The 24,957-nt window shown below is 35.8% G+C and overlaps 1 protein-coding gene across 1 annotated transcript in view; it reads left to right on the plus strand.

Moving 5' to 3' along the window:
* Window positions 1-24,957, plus strand: part of parp8 (poly (ADP-ribose) polymerase family, member 8) — a 101,717-nt gene that overhangs the window by 17,953 nt on the left and 58,807 nt on the right. The window contains exons 3-4 of the mRNA XM_088910887.1: window positions 18,593-18,630; window positions 23,076-23,165. Of these exons, the coding sequence (XP_088767013.1) occupies window positions 18,593-18,630; window positions 23,076-23,165 (128 nt within the window). The remainder of the gene's footprint in view (window positions 1-18,592; window positions 18,631-23,075; window positions 23,166-24,957) is intronic.

Here is a 24,957-nt window from a genome sequence, read left to right on the forward strand (position 1 = left end):
TATTTTGCTATCTTGACTAAGTGATATCATGTTGATCTTAAGAGTGTATTAGTATGCCTTGATCAGTGTTTAATAGGCTACACTCAATACAACTTTTTAAAATCCAAAGCATGTGGGAGTAATATATACATTATCCATAATAAAATTGCTTTTTGTCTTGTAAATAATTTTGTGACAAGAGGCTTTTATATATAAAAACAATGTATATTTTTTAAAATTTAATATATAATGTGAGGCTTTAAATACTAAGGTTTTCTGTCAAGGCAAGTATGAATATGATCTGCCTATATCGAATCCATTGACCTGTTTTAGATGTTCTGTGGTGCATTAAACTGAAAAAATGAATTAATGCTTCATTATAATAAAATATGTGTGCTGAGACTGTGGTTTTATGTTGCAAGTGAAGCATTTATGAAGACCTAAAAATAATCTGAAAAATATTTTTATGATACCATTGTATCAAAGAGTACTTGTTATCATAGGAACTTGTTTGAATATTAGCATAGGATTAGCATACATGTTATTTATATGTTGTGGAAAGAAGGTGACTTGTTATTTGTATGTTAATTTAAATTAAACATTTTTTTCTGCAGAGTGTGATATTAAAGAATGAATGTGAAAGAATTACCACTATCTCAAAGTTTTTTAATTAAGGAGCAGAATGGCCTCTGACTCTTTTCTCCCATGTGATGGGATGCAAATGAAAGTGGGGATGCATTTGCAACTGCAGTAAGACATGTTCGTTGTTGGAAAGGCCTTACCCACTTTGCTGAAAAAAAACTAAACTAACACATAGTTAATGGGAACCGAAACTATCTTTAAATATTAGGTAGGCTATTTGCAGACTGGAGGACTTCTGTACGAAAAAGATTTCAGAAAGAATAATGACAATGACAAACTAACAGTAACCATGCATCAGTGAAAACTCCATTTATTATGTTCTTGAATTACAGTGTAAGTGGATTGTGTGTACCACTGATGATAACAATGAATTGCTTGTCCTGACCATATTTATCTGTTTAATAATACTTGCTAATTGGCTGTGAAGGAAAGAACAGAGGTACAATTAAGGTGAATTACCAATTCATATGCGTGATATTTTGAATACCATTAAGCCTTAAATTATATGAATAAACAATTATGTGATGTTAGATATGATTTGAAACCATTGTCTTATTTTTATTTTATTGGTTGAAAAGCACAAACTTTTCATATCTTGCCAAATCCTACTTAAAGATAATCAAAGCTGTTTGATAGGTATTTAAAGGCATCTGTTTATTCTTGAATTATTATTAGTGGTTCATACAATGGAGGTGAATCTGCCTTAGAGATATTTTTGTGAAGGAAATGCAAGATTTCAGGTTTTCTTCTTCTTTAAATTGAGCTATTCTTGTAATGTCTTGTGTCCTGAACTCTGGTAAGCAAAGACCTGAGACCTTTTCCTAGAAGCCAATTAACTTACCAGTATGTCTTTGGTCTGTGGGAGGAAACCGGAGCACCCACAGGAAACTCACATGAATTCGAGAACATGTTAACTCCACACTGATAGTACCCCAAGTCCAGAATTGAACCCAGGGCCCCAGCCCTGTGAGATAGCATTGCTAACCAGTGTGCCCCCATGCTGCCCTAATTTGGAAATATTTCAGTAAATAATTTAGCTCAGGAAGCACATTTCATAAACAAATTTATATGTGCCTGGACAATATCATTAGCTGAATGTGATTTCAGGATTCCCTTAGCTGTGGTGCACAACTGTCTGAGCACAACCAGCATTAGGTTGGCTTTTGTTGGTTTGGGTTCTCTTTGGAACTGAGTGACTCTGGAACCTTGCTGTCCTCCTGCAAATTTGCAGTGGATTTAGAATGTTTGGCTCTTCCAGTTGGAACAAACTTTCCTGTATTTCACTGTGGAGTTCACTAGGTGTCAACTGATGAGCGATTATGACAAGGTGTATGTCTATCTGACAGAGGAGCGTGTCCAAAAGTCCTAATTTTTTTAGAGTAATAGGGGACTTGTAGCCCTGAAACTGAGACATAAAGAATTGGAAAATACAGAGTTGTGCGGGAATAAAATAGAAGGTAACTATTAATAAAAAATTGTGCATACTTTAGTAAAAGCACAGAAATACTTTTCCTCTTTCATATGTTTTGGTGATCCCCTAGCATACTTGAATATAAGGTGTACAACTATATAAAAGCTAGATTTATATAAGCATCTAAATGCAATTGGAATGTTTATTTTTTCATTATAGCATAGGCCTTAATTACATTATATTATATACCTAGAGATTTAGAATTAATAGATCGCAGTGGGTCTTTGAATTTAAAAGACAACTTTGGTTTCCCTTCCTTGAAAGAGCTGTGTTGAATATACATGTATATATACAATATTGTCTTTCAACAAAAAGGGACAGTATAATAATGCAATATTTTTTCAGTTGTGGATGTTCATTGCCATTTTGAAATGTAAATGAAGGGTATAATGCCATGCTGTATATTGAGTTGGTTTCACTGCTGTTGTGCAAATGAATGCTAATTCATTTATAAGGAAAGGCATGACAGAATTTCCATTAGGACAGTCATGTATTAAAATGCAATCTTGGATTTTCCAGTACAAAAAAATTGTGAAGGCTATCATATAGTTGATTAGAAAACATTTTTTTTTGTTCTTCAGAGCAATCAAACCATGATCCCTTTAAAATAGTGAACAAAAAATCAGCTTTGTTAACAGGATGACAACAGATCTCAATAGAATGATATACCGTATGAATGTATGGTTAATAATTGCCAGTACCTGTTTTGTAGCTGTAGTTTTGACAGAAGAAACACAGTAACAATGTTGAGGTTAATACACTGATTTACACACGGGGTATTCGTAATACAAGATAACCAGGTGAAAATTGTTCATTGAACTAAGCAATGTATTAAGACATTAACAGAATCTAGGGAACATAGTCATTGTGCCTATTATGAGCTTTCCATGTGTGGATACATTTTAAATCTTGTCATTTATATTTATGTACCTTAAAATAGTATATTCTTCTAACACCCAAAATGGAATGGTCTGGTTATCCTGTAGTATGTGGAAAAATGTTTCCTGTGCCAGAGATGATGGCTTAACTGAGGTTCAGAAACACAAAAAGTCACAAAGTGAATGAATTAATTGCCAGATGGAGCCCTCCAGAATTTGGAGGCATTTACAGTAGAACACCTTTTTGGGAAAACTGGAAACTCACTCTTAGTGAGTTTACTTAACTCATAGTGATTTTTTTACTGTACGTTTTATAGTTTCTTTTATTATATTCTACTGATAATTGAGATCATAACTGTAAGGGCTGAGTCAAATGTAGGATTAATATTGCCTGAATATGCCTTTTTTGCATTTGCAAAATAAACTGTTATTACAATGACATAATGACAGACAAATTCACAGAATTTCTAGGTGTGTAATTTTCTTATCCTGTCCTCAGATTACTGTAAAGTGATAGCCAATTGCTTTGTCACAGTCTTTTGCAATGTAATTACCTCTCCTGTCCTACAGAAATGCTTAAAATTTCCGATTAATTTTAGTTGCATAAAAAAAAAATATTTCAGCTTGTCTAGGTAACAAATTAATTCTGCCTACCTAAGGACTGCAAAAATAAAGCCTACTAAAAAATGTTATGCTGCCCCAAGCTTTGCAATTTTATGCAGCTACATTAACATTTTAATAATTTTTACACCCTTTTTAAAGGCTTACATTTACATTTACATTTTCTGTTTTTGGTATAAAGTCAGAGAACTAACTGAATATCTAAAGTGATAAAGAAATAGATTTCAATGTGTACCCTTCAGTATGCTTCATTTCAGAACTGGAACCAATAGAGAAATGAAACTTTATTTGAACTTTTCTTTATAGGTAATCCTATTAGTAAGGCATTAAGTTGCCGGCAGTGTGATAGCAAATTTGTAAGTATTGCTTATCTGATGTGAGCTTAACAATTAAATTTACTCTTGATATAATTCACTTTTCTTCATTCCATTTGAAATTTTTATGCAAAAAATTGAAGGGTTAAGACTTTTATTTCTGCCTATGAACATTGCGAATTCTGCTTAACAATTTGGTAGGTAAATGACTCCACTGTATAATACTAAATTATGGCATTTGGATAATGCATAGTATATAGTCAGTGACATACAATATTGTATTTGGTACTTGTTAATTTTGAAATTGCCTGAGAGGCTGTGTTGTGAAGCATAAAAGTTTGATATCATTCTCAAGACGCAACACTCTGAAGAACTGTAATTGTTTTAAAATTGTTTTTCATTTTGTGACAGGGCTTACATTTGCTTACATTGTAAACAGTAGTTCCTCCCTGATTCATAGTTATTTCAAACCAGATGACATTTTTACTACATGAGTGTTGTTGAGTATTCTCAGAGCTGGTGTTATAAAAGTACATTTTATATGAAGTAATTATATGCAACAGTTAGCTAAATTGTGAACTTGTCTATTTTCTATAAGCAGCAAGTAAGGAGACAGAAGTTTGTTCTTTGAGCACACATAATAAATATCCACCTAGTTCTATAAACCTTCTGCTTTCATTCATCTATGCAATAAATATTAATTTGACAGGCGTCTTCTGAGCAACTTTAATTATTTTAAATTAAAAAAGCACATTTTGACAGTTTAAATTTTGGAGTGAAAAAGTATTTGTCTTCTCATATTACAGTCACAATCTTAAGTTTTGTGTTTTTACAATTATATATTGTTATATGTTTTCACAGAAATGACTTGTTTTATTACATAATTTATAATAACCATTTCCCTGAAAATTCAAACAATCTGTCAGCCAAAATTGTTTTAACATGATTGATTCTTTATTCATAATAATGAAGAATATAACGTATAATCAAAAGTTTTGATTTAGAAGGTAGTTGATATCTTCCAAAGGCCTTTCCAAACAGACTAATTGTAAAAATGAGAAAATAAACATCCAGAATCAACTCCACTTGGATGCACCACATTCAGACTGTTTTTTTAATTATATGTGTTTTATCATTCACCAAGAACATTACATACAGTTGCTTCCATTTCTGTATCAAACAATACCTTGTAGAACTTAAACGATTTTCATTTTTTTATGTCAAATGAATAAATGCTTCATGTGTGCATCATTCTTTAAATATATATACTGTAAATATAGAACTATATATGCTTGATTAAACGACAAGATAAATGTATATCTCAGAAATAAATGAAGCATGGAAGAATGAACAGATACACTACAGTTGTGAGAAAAAGTTTGTGAACCCTTAGGAATTATCTGGATTTCTGTATGAATGGCTCCTAAAATGTGATCTGATCTTCATAATAATAAATTCTAAGTCATAATAATACATTCTAAGTCATAATAATAAAGACAGTCTTATTTAACAAACAACACACACAGCATTTTACATTGCCATATGTTTATTGAACAAATGGTTTTAACAATCAGGGTCATTAATAGAAAAGGTATTTGAACCTCTAGGATAATGAAAAGAGGGTGATTGGAGTCAGGTATTCAAATCAATGAGTTAGGCGTGGGTTTGACCTGCCCTGCTGTATAAAAATACCAGTTTGAGTCCCATCAAGCACCCTCACAATTTTGGTTACCTGCTCTTCACAACAGAATTCTGTTGAAGCGCAGTATGGCCCAATCAAAAGAGATGCAATTAACCCAGTATTTTCTGTGGCACTCATGAAGGAGCAATTGACTTATACAGTGACTATACAGACAGCAATCAGTATTGCGGGACAGGTATTACCGGTTTGAAAAACCAATGGTACACTGCAAAGGCTAAAACGCAACAAATAAGTAAAGTAAATAGTGACTTTGGGGAAAAGTCTAGAAGTAAAATTAAATATCCAAACAGCTATAGATTAAATAAATGCTATAAATGGTGCCACACTGAATACGTTTTACCTGTCTGAGCTCAAGTTGTATTGGTGAAGGTCAGGCAGCTTACTTGCAATTGAACAACATTTGCTGTCTGGCAGGTAAAGTTGCAAAAGCCAGGGAACATGACCTTAGATTGGTCAGGAAATTGTTACTGGGCACAAGACCAAAAGCCCTATAAGTGGATTGGGTTCAACATTAGTTCACGTTACTGTGGAGAAAGATTTAAATATGAATGTCCAGAAGGAAACCAACCTGGCATGAGACCAAAACATGTACAGGTGGAAGTACTAACCCTTTGGTACAACAATCACTTAAGATTTTGGCATAGTTCAGGAATCTATTTGGCCTGTAGTCTGTATCTGTTTTTTTCTCATGTTGATGCCAAGCATTTTTCCCTCCTTCTTTAGGTGATGTCGCCTTCCTTTTTTCATATGAAAAGCGTAGTAAATGCCTCAGGAATCTATACAATAATAATACAGTAATGTTGCATCATTTAATCAAATATTTCAAAAATATGATTTTACTAAAGCTCATTTTTTGTGTACTGCTTGTTTAACTGAAGAACTCATGCAGCAATCAGTGTTAAGGTAGAGATTATGGGACGCATCACAAATTGTTTGTTTCAGAGAATGGAACGTGGATATATTTAGCGTACTGAAACGATGAAATGTAAAATGCAGAATTCTTAATGAACATTAATTTCAGAGTTATTAAGCATCAGTTTCTTCCTTCTCAAGAAAACAGAATAGGAGCACTGGCCTTGTTTTTTAGATTCACCAGATGGTAAGCTGAAATTATAATTGCACCTGTATGCTATAACATTCAGCTGTCATTGACCCTGTGAAGCTGTGAGTGAAGATCTTGAAAGTCCTACAAAATGGAGTTGAAGTGCATCCCCGTGTGAAGTTGTTGGCGGGATGTGTTCTTATGTATCATTACATAGGGTCACAGGGTGCTTGATGGGACTCATACTGGTATCCATTAGGTTATAGCTGCATTGATAAAGAACTTATATTGGAATTCACCTCAGGAGTAGCATCAGTATTACTAAATTTCTTATGTTCTAAACATATCATAAGTGAGTTTTATACTATATTTGGATCTGGAGATATAGTTGTTATAGTATGTTGCACATATTACAGTCAAAATTCAGCCAGACCATGTAAAATTTATATATATGTTAAAAATAAACATATTACGTTCTTTAAAACATGTGAACAGATTTGTAATGCATTCTACAATATCTGAAGCATAGCCTGTGTAATCCTCTGATGCCTGCTTTGATTCTAATGTTTTAGAACAATCTTTATTCTGCTGTGAAGAATTACTTTTAGGGACCATATATTCCAAACAGCATATAAGTAGTTATTGTTGATACCATATCTAGTTATTGAGCAAGGTGTATCTGATGTTACTATACCAAAATATATCACTGTAAATATATTCTTAAAATGTGAGCTGTAAATATGTCAATAATGACCTCTCCTGTAGATTTTCTGTTTTATTAATCTATTAAAGACTAGGGACAATGTAATACAGCAACTATAGCAGTATCAAGACTTTTGCCCTGTCTTCTGCCTTGCACATATAAAGCATTTGAAGTCACCTTGGATAAGGTTATCTGCTTTGCAAATAATTTTAATGAAATGTGTAGTCACATTGTTTGTGATTGTGGATTTGACATTCGGTGCCTACTGTAATTCTAATTTCTGTGCAAGAGAAAAAAATGTTTAGTGCAATTGACCAAATTATATTCGCTGATAATGCATTGCAATGCTTTGATTAAAGGTTTGATGACATAGTAGTCAAACATTTATTTATACAGTTGTTCTGTAACAACTTTTTTTTTGACTGCTGATTGATGAATTTGGTCTGAAGAATCCCATACTGCAAAAGCGGCCTCTGCCATACCACATGTTTTGTATAATAACGCAGCTTATAACAAAGTGTGTTAGCGGGACAGGTGATTTTGGTTTGCGCTGCTTTGAAACTCCAGCTGTTTAAACTTCTAATTCAAAGAGGGTTTACACAATCTTTATAAACCATCTGTTGTCTGTAATATCTGTCAGTTCAGTGAACAGCAACAGCGGTTCTTCCTTAATATATGCTTTCACTTCACTTTACCATTACTTACACATTCTATCATCGATGCTTTGGAGAAATGTAGAGTATACAGTAAGTGACTCTATTTCAGTACCTTCTCAATTAACGTTCACGGTTATGGTTCGTGAACCTTGCTAGATCACTGCTGTTTTTCTTTTCTGGCTGAGTAAACAATTTAGGTTTCTCATCTTAATTTTTAGGTTCAATTTTTATCACAGCTAGAATAAACCCATAGTGTTAAATTACTTTAGCCACCTAAACATTCATTATTCACTGAAATCAAATGATGACTAGATCATTTTCTGCAAACATTCCTGTATTCCTGTGGTTCTCAAACTGTGTTATATGCGTAGCGCCCCAAGGTGGTACGCCAGATGACCCTGGAAATTTGTTGTGTGCACTGAAAAATTGGGATGGGTTTTCATATTTTCTATTTTAATAAAATTAGTTTATGTGTCAGCCTACGTACTTAGCTATGACAATACAGCGCGAGCTAATACTTGAGAGGACACAAGAGCTAATATGTAATTCTATACCATTGTATAGGAATGCGTGCCACTTTTTTAAATAAAGTGGCTAATTTATTTTAAAAAGTAATCTCCAGCAAGGGAGGTAGGAGAATGTGCATGATTTTGGAACACTGCCAATCTTGTGGGCACAGGAAAGCGTGAAAGATAACAGAAAAATATTTAAGGACTGTTTTAGGTCAGTTTGAGAAAAATACACCGAGCATCTCCGTTTCACTCCCATGCGCATGGAATAAAAACTTCTTTTAACTTCTGAGATGGACTCCTGACTGCCTTTAAGGGTGAACGGGGAAAAATTTCTCCAACAGCGCCACGTTCGCCAACAGAACAATTGATCGAAAATGTATTATGTCATGGCTAAAAGGAATAGACACCAAAAGTAATGATGCCTGCTTTGACAGATCACGCACTGCTGAGAACAAGGAGGATTATACATCGACACTAGCTCTGCTGCTGAAGCTGCTAGTGTTAGCAAGCGTCGGAAAAGGACTTCACGGTGATCCGATCCAAATTATCTAAATTTGGGATTAATTTACACCGGGATGGAGGAAGGGCCAAGACCACAGTGTGTCGTGTGCTGTGAGATTCTCAGCAATTAAAGCATGAAGCCAGCATATCTGAGGCGGCACTTTACCACGAAACATCCACTCTTGAAGGCTAAGCCTGTTGATTTTTTTCAAAGGAAACTTAAAATATCTGAAGCAGCGCAAGTCCACCATAAGGAACAGTGTCACTCCAGCTTCCAAAGCCCAAGAAGCATCTTACCCTGCAAGCTTGAGGATTACTAAAGCAGGTAAGCCCCACACCATTGTTGAAGAACTTGTTTACCGATGACAAAAGAGCTGACACGTATAATGTGTGAAGAAAAAGCTGCTAAACAGCTCGACCTGGTGGCACTTTCGAATGACACAGTCACTCGTAGAATGATATGGCAGATGATGTGAAAAGTACGCTGACAGAGCACATTAAGATGAGCAGATGCTTTTCACTGCAATTAGATGAGTCTGTAGATCTTGTTGATTTGGCCAATTTGCTCATTTCCGTTAGATATGAGTTTGAGGGTGTGTCCCATGAGGACTTTCTGTTTTGTAAGCCACTACCAACAAGAACTACAGGAGAGCAAATATTTCAGCTTCTTAATGAATTTATCTAAGAGAATGGCATTGACTGGAAAAAATGCGTCGGAGTTTGTACTGACGGTGCTAGAGCGATGACAAGCCGACACAGTGGTGTATTTGCATGAATTCGAGAGTTTGCTCCAGATATGAAGTGGACGCACTGCAGAATCCACCGCGAGTTCTTGGCAGTCAAGAAAATGCCTGAGGATTTAAAATCTGTGTTAGACTCTGCTGTCAAAGTTGTAAATTCTATCAAGGCTGATTCAAGAATGAATTCACGTCTGTTCAGTGTGCTTTGTAATGAAATGGGCAGCGAACATGTGCAGCTTTTGCTACATACAGTACTGAAGCGAGATGGTTATCAAGGGGCAAAGTGCTCACGAGGCTCTTTGAAATGCACTCTGAGGTACAGATGTTTTTGCATGACCAGCAATCTCCCTTGAGAAGTCTATCTGATGATCCAGTGTGGCTGGTAAAATTAGCCTACCTGGCTGATATATTCACACATTTGAATGAGCTGAATATGGGACTGCAGGGGCTCTCTTCAACAATTTTTGACATGTCTGACAAGATCACTGCTATGAAGAAAAAGCTGCAGCTTTTTGTTAATAGAATCAACGCAAGTGATGTCTCTGCTTTCCCAACTTTGGAGAACTATCTGCACATATATGGTCTGGCACTTGATGCTGCTGTTCGTGATGTGATTGCAGTGCACCTCTTGTCATTGGAAGAACAGTTCTTGGAGTATTTTCTAGTTGAGGCCTCACCAGAGTGGATCAGGAACACCTTTACTGTTGATGTCATAGGAATACCCAACGGCCTGATCTGTGCTGAACAAGAGAAGATGCTCCAGTTATCATCTGATGCGACTTTGATGTCAGAATTAAAATGACATTCACTGTTGGATTTCTGGATCCAAAGACCTTTTTAAACCTTAATGAAATTAAATTTTTACTGTTTTTGACTCATTTTACATTGTATTAAAAGGGAAATAATCAACAAATAGTATCAAGGTAAACTTGTTTCAGGTGCAACTGGAATATAAGTCTGAAAAGGGGGTACAATTCATGTTATGTTTAACCTAATAAGCACTGATGTTTTAGAAATTACACTGTATACAATCAATACCTTAGTCCTATATGGCCAGATATATGATATCATTAAAATAATAATATAAGTTATAATTATGATGTCTGGAAATTATTTTTATCTATTTGAAGAGGTGATTGCAAAAATGACATAAAAACCAGTACTAAGCTTAGGTTAAAAGAGACCAGTTTTCATTGCCTCTTTCTTATTATGTAATGTAATTATACTAAATTGTTCTCCAATGTATTTTTGTGATATAAAATTCCTAGCTAAATTTATGATTTAACTAAATACCTGTACACATGGGAGACTATTACTATACCTTTTATCCTTACACCCATTATCGCAAAGCAGCTAATATATAATTACAAAAATAATTATACTATGACAGAAATTCTGCTTAAAAAAGATTTTGCTATACTTGCTGAGTTATGTTGAAACAAGACTTCACATAAAGTCACCAGATGCAAGAGATTATAGTAAACATGAGAAGCTTAAAACCACTGACCGATGAATTCAAAACGTCCATAATGGTTTTTACCTCTTTGCATGCTAAGTTTGCATTTCCTTCAAATTACGGGTGGCGTGACTGAAAAAGAAAAGACTACCGAATTACTAAGAAAATCACAGAGCAGCTGCATTCTGTTTCTGCTCAGCCTTTATGCAGGATGAACCTCATTTGATTAGTTGGTTTAATATTTGTAAAGGGCAAGTAACTTGGCAGGCCGGCACTGTGGAGCGATTAGCATTGCTGCCTTGCAGGGCTGGGGCCTAGGGTACAATTCTGGCCCTGGGGTGCTATCTGCGTGGAGTGTGTGTGTTCTCTCTGTGTTCACACAGGTTTCCTCCAGGTGTTCCGGTTCCCTTCCACAGTGTGAAGTGAGTGTGTGTGTCTGGGGCTTTGTTGAATTATCACCTCTCATTTTTCTAGTCAGTATTCAAAATACATTATTAAACAGGTGAGGCTTTACAATCAACTGTGTTTCTTGTAGGCAACAGAGTAATATAACCCAGTGGACTTTTATGGGCTTTTAATTCTGCTGTTGTCTTTGAAAGGGCCTTCAAAGCAACTGTGTAGCCTAGGCTATGGTGGCAGGACAGGGCTTGAGTTAATTTGTCATTCAGAGGAAGAGTGGAGTGGGGCCATAGAGAATTCATAAATAATGACGTTCTTTGCAGATCCAAGTGGCAGGAATCTTCCAATTAATAACATGATCTCCGAATATGCCCTACCTAGATAGTTTTTCATTTTTTCCACAGCTTCTAAATCATGCAGATGTTGGCCTTATATACACAAACTCATATATCTAAAACATTCAATCTAAAATGGAAGTCTAATTTATTTTAGAGAAATGTTATGGATTGTTGTATGACTGATTTTATGGTATATTTTTGATGGCAGTCTCATTGATTTACAGCGACATAAAAATAGAGGCAATGCCTTCATTTGCCAGAAGCGTATCTGGTCTAAAAGTATCTAAAGATCTAAAAGTAAACATGTTGCTCTTTTCACCTGTGTTATGAACATTGGTTTGTTAAAATGATGGTCATAATAGCAAGTTTATAGTGTGCTGTAAGCTGGCTCAAAGGTGATGCTGAACACTGGCTGTTTTATAATTGTGGGCCATGGTCAGCCTGTCATCAGCAGGTGCTGGCTGGAGCCTCAATCTCTCCCTTTATAGTAACAATTTGTATAAAGTAATTTGTATTTATTTACACATTCTACAAATGAAACAGCAAAAACTGCAGTGAGTGGTACAAAAAATGATAGCTAAGCTTTATTCATATTGTGTGTGCAGTCTTTTTTTCTGAATGAAAAGTTGGAGTAATCAGAGTATGATCTTGCACGATATTACTCAAATTGAGTTTTGCTTTTTTCATGAAGTGTTTGCTGGCTGCAGTCCACGAATAACCTCACATTTCAGTTATAGAGGACTTCAGTGCATTTTTTTCATGATATGCAGTGTTTACAAAATTGGAATCCTTGCTATGTATTGTGTAACAGTTCTGCATAGGCCATATAAAATAAACAGCTATTTCTTTACATAAATCTTATTAAGTGAAAGCAAGGTACATACTGTATAAACATTTCCCCAAAATTATATTCATTTTTATATATTTTTATTACAATTATTTATTTTATAACCTATATTTTATATTTTGCCCAGTCATCTAAGAAGGCCTGAAGCAGCTTTTCCCCCGTGATTTGCCAGTACTTTGCTCCATCTGTGTTACTATCTACCTTATCTAGTTTCCTGGTCCCTGCTGATTAGAAGCAGAACTACAACACAATGCTGCTACCACCGTGCTTAACAGTAGAGAAGGTGCTGACTGAGTGATGCACTATTATGGATTTGTGGTAGTTTGCAGTATCATATACAGTTGTATGCAAAGTTTTTATAGCCTAGCGGATCATCTGGAAGGGTGCCCAAACTTTTGCACATGCCACGTTTACTGTTTTATTTTTTTTTTCAATCTCTTAAATTCAGTAAATAAATAGTAACTTGTGCATTAAAATTTGCAGAAATATGTCAAGTTTAAGTTTGTTCGCTGCAGAGGTTGTGTTAACTTCTTTTCGCTTAGAAAATCAACAGAACATGTAATTTGGCCAGGGGTGCCCAAGCTTTTGCATACAACTGTAGTTGCTTTGTTGTAAACCCCATGTGAGATTGAAGATTTTATTTTTTAATTCCATACAAACCCCCACCCTGGACAGAGCGCCAATACACCGCAGGGCAAGTGCAAGCCAGTCATACATGGGGACAATTTGGAGGCCACCGTTAAGGCCGAGGGGAAAAATTTGGCCCGGATAACACTGGGATAACTCCCTACTCTTATCGAGAAAATGCCCAGGGATCTTTAATGACCACTAAGAGTCAGGACCCCGGTTTAACATCTCGTCCGAAAGATGGCACCCACTACAGCATAGTGTCCCCGCCACTATACTGGGGCACTAGGACCCACACAGACCACATAGTGGACGACCCCCATTGGTCCCACTAACACCACTTCCAGCAGCAACCATAGCTTCCCAGGAGCTCTCCTCCATCCAGGTACTGACCAGGCTCAACCCTGCTTAGCTTCAGTGGGTACCCAGTTGAGAGCTGCAGGGTGATATGGCTGCTGGCTACTATTATTGTAGTTAACCACTATTACATTCTGCTAATCGGTTCATTAAGATGATTGTCTACACTTAAATTAATTTAGAGCTGAATACTTATGTAATCATGATTTTTCCATTTTCCATTCATAAATGATCTCTTTCTTTCTTTTTTATTTTTTTGAATGTGTGGAGTATCTTGTGTGTGTATAACAAATATTAGTTGCTCCTTCAAAGTGTCATGGCTACTGGCTTTAAAGCAACAAAATGTAAAAACCGGGCAAGAGTCTGAATGCTTCTGCACTGGCGCTGCGTGTAATTGGCAGCCACTGTAATTTACACGAATCTAAAATTGATAGCTTTGGGGCCTCCCGAGTGACTCAACCAGCACCACCAGGGGAAGGGTGTGATTGGGTATCCAGTGCTCTCATGGCTCTCAGCGACTATTTGCAGGAATGTGGTGCTTTTGATGAGAGATTCATCTCTTCTCCAGTCGGAGCTGAACCTCTGAAGGTTCTGAGGGCCTTGAAGTTGGGCAGTTTGGATGAAGTAGAGTCACTACACTGATGAGAAGAAACACTCAATCGGCTATTCCAAACCAAAACCAGATGTAGCAATAATAATTGTCTATTCTAATATTCTGTTTTAAAAAAGTGATAATTCTTGACACTTTCATTATGGGTGTTACTATTGGTAACAGTGTATTTAGTGGATTTTGCATTGCTCCCGAAAATCACCTTCAAAATGTTTATTGCTTCAGTGCTTTGAGTTTGTGTGTCTTCTAATTATTTGCAAGAGTTCAGGTACTTTGTGAAAAGCAACTTGTTGGCTACTCTTGTGAAAATCCATGGGGGCTAATGTACCAACTGTGATTTTTAATTTGTACAAAATGTACCTTTACAATTACTGTACTTATGATGGTACTACCCGAACTTTGAATAAGATCAGTAATATAAAATAGTGAGATTTTTAATCCCAACTGAGAAAATATTATTTTAAATCCCCACTCACTGATTGTCACACACCATACATCACAAGAGTAGTGGACACTTTAAAAATGGTGCAGATGGCATTGGGATTTGACTCAGCAGAATGTTTTGTATTCCCAAGGGTGAATTTCCACTTTAAATAATGTATATTTTAACATTATTAACCTCAGCAGCCTCATACTGATATGTGGTTAAGACAAGCAGCTCTTAATAAAAAATAAAAACTTCCCTTTTGCACAGATATTTCAGGTTTTTGTCAGTGTTTAGTTATTTTTGTGGTCAAAACAGGGTGTTCCAGTTCAGTGCAGCCCTATCTGTATATACAATGTAGATATTCAAGTGGGTATGATCCATGCAGTCTGTGCTGTGTGTGATCTTTCTGCTTTTGTTTGTTTTTCTGGTTAATCCTCTTCATCAAGATCTGCATTGTAAACATTCTGCTTAACGTTTGTGTCAAAACTGAAATCGCCAATTTAAACTTGGTGTTATTTTTTGACTTTGTGTTGTCATTTAAAGCACATATTATTGTCACAAGTGTATCTATCTTCTAACCTGCTTAACCTGGTTAAGATTGTTGTTCTGAAATAATGATACATGCCTTTGTTTCATCATGACTTCAGTATGATCAGAATTCTGTGGCACTGTGCTAACTAAACATTCTCTGCATCACCTTATAACTTCTAACCTCTAGAAATTGTACTGGCCTAGTGTGGACACCTGTTCACCACGGTTACTGTGCAGTCAGCTATGCTGTGAAAAAAATAAGAGTTGTTAAAAAGTTGTTGCAGTGTAATTTAATGTAGAGATTTCATTATGCAGGTTTGTGCCTTTTTATGATTAGGAAGTGAAGCTTGATGATTACAGTCCGACTCAATGTAGATTATGGAATCACCTAACCAATCCAAATGGAGATTGTATAAACAGCTTTTATAAGCAATAACATTTAGAACTTATATATACAGTAAAGTTATGACAAACGATTTTACAGCTTTTGTGGAAAGCAGACCCCAATACTGTAACCAACCAATCAAAAATCTTGCCTAAATTAAAAAAAATGGATGTTTGTAGAGCTTGATAGATGGTGGCATCATGGAGATGAAATTCCATTTTCACAGGGTTAGTAAACTAAGTTGAACGTTAAATGAGATTTCTCAGTTCATTGGCCAAATAGTTTTTGAAAAAGAGAAGTGAGCAGCTCAGTTCTTGTTTGCCAAATAGGCAATGACCTGTTATGGGTGTAGAAAGGGTATAAAGTTTGTTTAATCAAGAGACCAAAATGGTTTTAGTTGATGCAGAATCCCTCTTTCACTGTTTTGCAACTGTATTTTCTCTTTTTTGTGTGTATGTGTTCTGTAGCTAATTGGCCAAACAGTCTTTGAAGAAGAACAGCTAGCATTACGGGGTGCCTGACCCAGTTTGAACATATATAGTATCACTGCAATCTCTAAAGTGCAAAACTGAAGCAGATGTTGGTTAGAAGGGACAGAAACATGGGAAAAAAAGAACGAGATGAGAAATTACAGGCATAGTGTGAGGGTAGAGGAAGTAAGTAACAGCATCAAAGGAAACAGCAGGGGATAGTGCTGCAGTGCTGTGGACAGCCCAGGGGTCCAGACTAGACCTGCAGTCCCAGAGGGTGTGACGTCAGCAGGATGTGCTGAGGGACAGATCAGGCTGTTACGGCTGCTGCTGATTGACAAGATACTGTGGAAAAAAAGGAGTGTTTAAAACTTTACCTTGCTGTTTAAGCTAAAAGAACAGCCTGGTTCTTTCAAAACGTTTTGCAGTAGAGCAACTGTCTGTGTCTCAGAGGGGATGGTCTAGTTGGAATGACAGGGCTGAGTACTGGCAGAATCGTGGTTGGAGCAGCGAGTCCAGGGTCTGCGACAGTTATGAGGATGGTGGCTTGTTTAACTGCCTGAAGGTCCATTGGCAGATGGGGAAGGGCTGGTTTGAAGATGGCAAATGGGCATTGTTGGCTGCTATGGAAAATGTGAGCAGAGCAATAGAGGTGATTACAAACTGATCCATCGGCATAGTAGTAGAGCTAGGCAAGTGGCAAGGCAAGGCTACTAGCAGTGAAAGCTTGATGGTTGTGCAGGAAGGAGTGGATTGGAGAAGGGATGTGCAGAAGACTGAAAATAAGCAATTCATCCAATTCATAAGTAAGCATGTGTCTAACACCAAAGGGTGATAAGTACAATGGGAATGCAATGCATTGATCACTGGAAATCTGTTAGATATTTGATGCTTTTAGATGATCAGAAGTAAATGTGAGGTTGGAGTTAAACAATCAATAAACACTCTGTGGAAATGTGGCAAGATGAAGTTTTCCTGTGCAAATCAGGATGACTGTCTGACTGTCATTTTGTCCTGTTGTCAATATGCGACCTGTGTCGCATTCTGCTCCTGTTCAAAGACTGGTCAATAAACTTTGTGGTTATCATTTAAGTGAACTTAAAATTACAGTATGGAGAAATGGAAATCTTGCACAAAGCGAGAATGCTGCTTGGCTGTCATTTTGTCGAAGTTCAAACTCCTTTTTATTGAGAAGTGCTTCGCTGACTGAATTGTCACATGGTAAACATCATCAGCTCCCAGATCTGCTTCAGATTTGCACCTCAGAAGTTGCTGCAATATTTTTTGCATCTGCACTGGGTTGTCAGCATTTCAAAACAGACAGTACTGCAGACTGCTTCTGTTCCTACTGACCATATCATTCTGGCCATTTGTGACTACTGCTATTACTATAAACTTTCTAACTGTGTGTGGTTGAACATAGTGTCACTCATCAATTTCAGAAAGAGGCAGATGTCTTTCTGGTCACTTGTGAGTTGACACATAACAATTACATGTACTGTAATGCTAATAGACATGTAACTGTAACAATGCTTTGCTTCAGTATTCAGGATATTGTTGGTGCACCATGATTTTTGTATTAACAAGTATACATACTTTGCTTGCTACTAACATTTAACCCATATTTTATTTTTCCAAAATTGCTTCTGTATTGTATGGAAGTTTCTTTAAAGCCTTAATAACTGGATCATCTTTAATTTTTAACTTTAAAGTTTTGTTCTTGTATTAAACTGAATTAATGTTTTCTGCAAAGTAACTCTTATTTATAAATTACTACAGAAATGCAGTTTAAATGGATTAAACCAGACTTGTTTGCACCTGAAGATTTTTGTTTTGAATAAAGATTTGTCTTACATAGGTCATCATTACGGGATTACATTTGGAGAGTACAAGTCGAAATTCCACTTTCAGATTTATCCCTTTAAAACAGTTTTCTGCATTTACTTTTAGATGTTTTTTGCCTTGTTTACAACTATATCAGAAAAGTTTTTTTTGTTATACAAGAACTTCATGAATAAACACAGCATATATTATACTCTTCCGTAAGAATTACATGATAGATTATAAGATGCAGATCGTCTACATCATTAATGAATGTTTATATTTGTATCTGTGATTTAACACTTTGCACTATTTTAAGCCATATTAGTAGTGTTTAATTCATTGTGTTTATAATCAGACACAATGGTAGTAGCTATTCCAATTTAATGACTTTATTTAATAATACCATTTCAATTACTATCAGTCATACCATAGTGGCAATATACAGTATTTTAATACTTTTTACATATGAACACTTGTGACACATGTAAATGTTTTTTTTTATTATGCTAAAAATGATCAAATATTATTACCATTCAGTAACTGACCTTTTATTTCTTTAGGGTGTCCTACTCAGTGCACGTATCTGAAGATTATCCAGGTAAGCAGTACTGTGTGTTGTGTTTTTTTCCCGTGTCTTAGTGTATTGTTTTTCTTTCAAATTCAGTAATTTTGTGTCTCTAATTTTTTGCTTTCTAGTGCATTAGTACATAGATATACTGCTAAAAATGAAAAATACATATTGTATCTACTTTTAGTACTGCAAGGTTTAGCAGTTTGTGTCTGCAAAGACATTTTAAAAAAGGACATTGACCTATAGTTTGTTATCAGTACAAAATCAGTATTCACCAAAGAATTACTTGGTTATTATAAGGAATCAGGATAGTAATAATAATGCCTTAAACTTATATAGTGCTTTTCTGGACACTCCACTCAAAGGGCTTTACAGGTAATTGGGACCCCCCTCCACCACCACCAATATTCAGCATCCACCTGGATGATGTGACGGCAGCCATAGTGCACCAGAACACTCACCACACATCGGCTATCAGTGGGGAGGAGAAACAGAGTAATGAAGCCAATTCATAGATGGGGATTATTAGGAGGTCATGATTGGTAAAGTCCAATTGGAAATTTGGCCACCCCTACCCTTTTCGAGAAATACCTTGGGATTTTTAATGACCACAGAAAGTCAGGACCTCGGTCTTATGTCTCATCCAAAGGATGACGCCTTTTTATAGTACAGTGTCCCCATCGCTATACTGGGGCATTAGGACCCACACAAACCACAGGGTGAGCACCCCCTGCTGGCCCCACTAACACCTCTTCCCGCAGCAACCTTAGCTTTCCCAGGAGGTCTCCCATCCAGTTACTGGCCAGGCTCACACCTGCTTGGTTTCAATGGGTTGCCAGTTGTGAGTTGCAGGGTGATATAGCTGCTGGTGGTAGTGTAAGGGAATTCATTACTGCTAGGGAGAATACCGTCAATAACTGTTATTAACAGCACCTGATGTTCTGGTGTTTGTTTAAGCTCTTAACAGCAATATAAATATTCCTACCACCTTGATAAAAGAATGTTTGTTTGCTTTTTGTCCCACCTTGAGTGATTTATGGTTTCAGATTAGTAGTGTTTAAGGTCATGGTCTATACCAATAGCAATAACAATAATTATTGTTGTTCTGTCTTTCGCTTCAAAAGTGATATTGTTGTCAAGCACACAAAACCAGTTGTGTAAAAAGGAAAAAAGGTTAGGCAGAATTTACCTGAGTGTTGTGTTTTGAGGTAGATTGGGAATTAACATATTGCTATACAAAACACAGGAAATAAAGTGTCATGGAAGGTGCTTTGGTCTTTTATAGATGGGAAAGGTTGTCAAAAATTTTGCGATAATGCAATGCTCCATTACAGGTATTTTGTGAAATTGAAAACAAAGTATTTTTTTAAAGAGTAAAATTAGTTGCCCAAATGCAAGTGCTTGTACATAAAAAGTCGTAAGTGAAAAGATGTGAAAAGTTTCTAAGTTAAACTTAAATGTTTCCTTTTTCTTCTTCTGCTTGGATTACAAAAATGAAACTAGTGATAACTATGGAAGCACATTGATAACAGAATAGAGGGTACTTTTTTATTCAAAGGGTTGTGGGAGTATGGAACAAACAACTATCCAGCCATGTTCTTGAAGCCAATACCCTGGCTTCTTTTAAGAAATGGCTGAATGAGTTCCTTGGATCATTCAGCTACTAACTAACATACAAGCTAGATGGGCCTTTGTAACCTTTCTAAAAAGAGGAAATTCAGTACATTCCCCTTTTCTATTAGGTGGATAATGAGATTGCATAAATTGTTGTTGTACACCAACCCACCCCCAGTACACTGGAAAATTAGCCTTATTTAAACTTTTTTTTTCCACTAATGTAGAGCATGAAAGCAGCAATTTGTTTGAAAGTGTGTCTTGCCTGTATTGTAATTAATTCTTAGAACTATTATTCCAATAGTGAAATTCAATTTATTTATCTCCCTGACCTGTAGTCTAGTATAGTACTGACAGATTAATGCAGACATAAGCGTTTAAACCATTCTGTTCTGTCAAGTGTTTGTATTTGTTAATGTGGTGTTTAGACCATTCACCTAAACACATTTTCTGGAACTGAGAGAAAATGCCATTTGTTAGTTTTAACCTGCCTTTTTTTGTTTTAACTTCTGAATTTCACTAAATGAATACGAAGTAAGATTAAATAAGCAAAGATGCTAAAAGATAAATGTCCAAATATAACACGTTTTTAGTTATTCTTGTACTAGATGATTAAGTGGGTGTTCACCGATTTTTTTTAAGCAGGTGGATTTCAAAGATAAAACTCAATAATGTTTTATTTTCATGCCTGTGTTACTCTTCATACTAATATCTGATCACTCGTCTTATTTTACTGAAAAAAGTCTGTTGCAGTGGCCTGTGGTTTAACCATGTTGGTCACATGCTGTATTTCCTCTTTCGAATTGTTCTTGCAATTGTTTTTTTTAAAGAATGTTCTCCATTTAATGGGCAGCATGGTAGTACAGTGCATTGCTGCCTCACAGGGCTGGGGCCCTGGGTTCAATTCCATATCTGGGGTGCTACAGTATCTGTGTGGAGTTTGTATATTTGCTCAGGTTTCTTCCAGCTGCTCCTGTTCCCTCTTCTAGTCCAAAAACATATTGGAAGACAATTTGGTTTCTGGGAAATTGGCCTGTGTTGTTGTAGGGTAAATTGTCTTGGATACTTTTTTGCTTCTCTGTTCTTGGTAAAGAAGGTTCTGTTTCTTTATCAGCTCCTCTCAAGTTAAAAAAGTAAAAAAAAACAAACCTTCAACACAATACTGAATTACAAACAACAAAAAGTATTTGCATATTTGAAAGAAAATAAACATTTAAACATGGAAACAACCAAGGCAATGCTGAAGTATTATTTGATAAAGATTATTTCACAGCTCAGGTATTTGTTCTACAAAGTTTGTATGTGTTGGCATCTTATGCCCTGAGAACTCTGTGCTGTGCCAGGTTTCCTTTCGTGCTAGGCTTTGACTTTGCAGCTCTATTCAAATTATTTTTTTGTCAGAACAAAGTTATTTTGCCTCATTACTGTTCAAAGTGTATGTAGCTGCAGGGATTGTAAGAACTTGAGTTTAATCCAGGCTGCTGCTGCACAGAAATTGTTTCAGGCTGAGAGAACGAGAATCAAAAAAAGCCAGACAGCCCAGTGATTTGGATGTCGTCGATGGAACACGGTCCCTCAGATGCTCTCAAAGAGAAGCAGTGGACAGCTGGTGTTCCAAACAAATTTTGTTTTTATTAAATCAAGATAATGTGCTCTTCATGAAATGCACACATACACATATCACAACATAATTATTGATTCAGTATTTGGTACATCACTCTGCTGAGCAAAGTCCTCAAGTCAGAGAAAAATGTAATTTATGGCTCTTCAGATGTTTTCAAAACTATGTGTGGAAGGCACATGGTTTGTTTTTTGTTCTTCTGGTTTAGTATTTCTCAGAAATAAAAGTTAAAATTCTACAAAAAAGGAAGATTTCCAAATAATATTACTGTTAATGAAAGAATGTGGAGAATGTATATGTATTATTTAAAATGAGTAATTATTTAATATGTCCCATAAAGCTGCTGTTGTGAGATTATTCAGAAAAAAGAAGACCTGAAAAGCTATAACACCCTTTTCCAGAACTCTCAAGTGTCTAGTCTTTAGACACACCTGTCTTTGTATGCAGATGCCAGTTTCAAATAATACAAACAGTAGCTTATTAAGCTCAAATGTTTGTTTGCTTTAAATAATTTGCTAATGAAAGTTAAAAAACATATATTTCAGACATAATGATGAGTACTATTTTTCTTTTCGCTAAAGGAGATACTATTCAAAATCCCTAGAGGAAAAATAAATCCAATCTTAAGAAAATGTCTAGGAAAATACAAAACCTGGGATGTGTTTAAAATGAAGGCTAATTTCTTTAGCTCAGATGGAGTCCAGTATTTTGGCTGTCTTGGTCACAGCTGGAGATCTATCCCTTCATCTTCCACCTTTCAGGGGGTAAATTACCTTCACCTTCTCTTTCTGCAGCAAACTGTGAACCATAATTTTCTTTAGCTTCCCATGTACAGTATCTTATCACGTTCCCTGTCAAAGAGTCTATGATACTTAACAATAATACCTAAATTACTGAAAATTTGTACAGTATATTTCAAGTTGTTCTAGACATCTTTATGTAATTAGCACATTTTGAAAATGTCCAGTTGTTGTTTTCATCTGTAACTTTATTTTTTACCATTCACAGACATTCAAAAATGTAATAAATTGCAAATATTATACACAGGCTAAACCTTTATTCAGTTGATGAAACATAAAGTAAATGGTGAGGTCTCAGCCTAAAGAGATATTGTTATTTTTTCAATTTTTTCAATACAGTATTTAATTCTTTTATGTGTAAGTTGATATTTTCTGAGCACATGCATTTTTATTTTGAAAAGCTTTTGCAATTTACTAACGTTTCTTTTTTTTTTTAGATAACACATATGTGTCTAATTCTGAGAATGATGACGATGTACTAGTTACAAGAGATCCTATCCCAGTCATTTTCCACAGAATAACAACAGGTAAGTATAAACTATACATTGTAGAATAATCTCATTCTGATGAGACCCTTTATTTGTGGTACAGGCGATATCATATACATTTTTAGGTTCTTTCTGAATACTTTTGGCCACATTTGTTCTTGGCTGTGGTATTGTTACCAGAAATTGTAGCATGACATATATATTTATTAAATAGGGTGAAATACCTTGCAAAACCACCAGGTAGAGATGGGAAAGCTTAATGTCTCATGTGCAGCATCTGGGCTGCTGCCAGAAAACACCCGGTTTCGAATCCCGGTCAATGCTGAGGGATAATCTTTTTTCCAATGACAGAATTTACGGTGTATGCTGTTTAGACTTTTAATAATTTTAAGTGTATCACAGCATGTTAAACATTTAACTGTTTAAAAAGTTGGAATATTTTATAAAAGCAAGATTGCTTAGTTGGACAAAAGTACACAACCCTCCACCTTTGTCATAAATATTTTAATTATGTATAAAGACTTTAACTTGGTATCTTACAGTGAGTTGTGGTTTTAACGTGCTTGTTTTAACATTATAAAGCTTATTTACTGTACTTCATAAAAAGTTATAATGTTTTATCCTTTTCTTAGAATGCATAGTAAGAACACCACTTGTTGTTATTGTAAAAAGATACACGTTATACTGATTTAATACCACTGGATAATATTAATATGGAATCGTGTATCTAAGCAGCTAAATATCACAAATGGACCATAAGTGTCCTTATAGTGGTACAGGGCAATGGACTGTAATGTAGCGCGCTGCACCCAGGCAGTTAAAAGCCCCATCTGTGAATTACTTTCATTTTGTTTCTTACTTAGTCAAATATATTTAAAAAATAGTTTACTATTATAGCTTATTGTGAACATGATGTGTCTCTTTCAGGTTTACACCCGAATTGGGAGAATCTATATTTTGTCTTAATCCAAATTTCAGCAGCCAGTAATCAGCCAACCCATATATTGTACTGTACAGTACGGTGCAGTCCAAAGACTTACCCTGAAAGGTTGTTTCTGGAAAAATTGGCTCTGGCATGAGTGTGTGTATCTGGATAAATGATTATAATTGGTGGTTTCATTGTTAAGGATTTTTTCACAGAATTCTTTAAGTTAAACGAAGGAGGGAAAAGGGTTATTTTTACAATTGCTAGTAATCAGAGAACAGTTTATCTATATGTACCATAACATTGAAGATGTGCTACACCTTTAACTGAGCCAGTGACTTTGTAAATGTACAGTCTAGATGCTGACATAAAATATTTTAAACCAAAGCGCTTGCTAATTAAACTCTGAGATCCTGACTGATTAGGTTTTTTACTCCCCTCATTTAGCTGAAACAGAAAAAGAAATCATACAGTAGTTAAATTTAATAGAGGGTACTCTGTTTTTTTAACAAACACTCCAACTCACCTGTGGCGTACAGAGATATAGACATGGGTAATGCCACCCCTGTTAAACAATGTGCTTATCGCGCAATTCCTTCTAAACTAGAAATGTTTCAGAAGGTGATAAACTGTACATTTACTGGAGTGCAGTTTAGTTCAAAGATGAAGTCTGTGAAGTCCCCCTGTTTATTTGTACCAAACATTGATGAGACATCTGAACAGATTACAGAAAAGTGAATGCTGAAACTCCACCAGACATCATATGTACTGTTTAACCACAATCAAGGACCGATGCGCTGTTCCCTTTGGTAACTGGGATTACCCCCTGGAAATTAGACACAAGAAGAGCAATGTCGGACGATGTTGTGTGGCTCTGGGGGACTTGTTGTGTATCGCCTCTTTTTA

Source organism: Atractosteus spatula, chromosome 3 (assembly GCF_055471065.1).
Source record: "Atractosteus spatula isolate fAtrSpa1 chromosome 3, fAtrSpa1.hap1, whole genome shotgun sequence".
NCBI lineage: Eukaryota > Metazoa > Chordata > Actinopteri > Semionotiformes > Lepisosteidae > Atractosteus > Atractosteus spatula.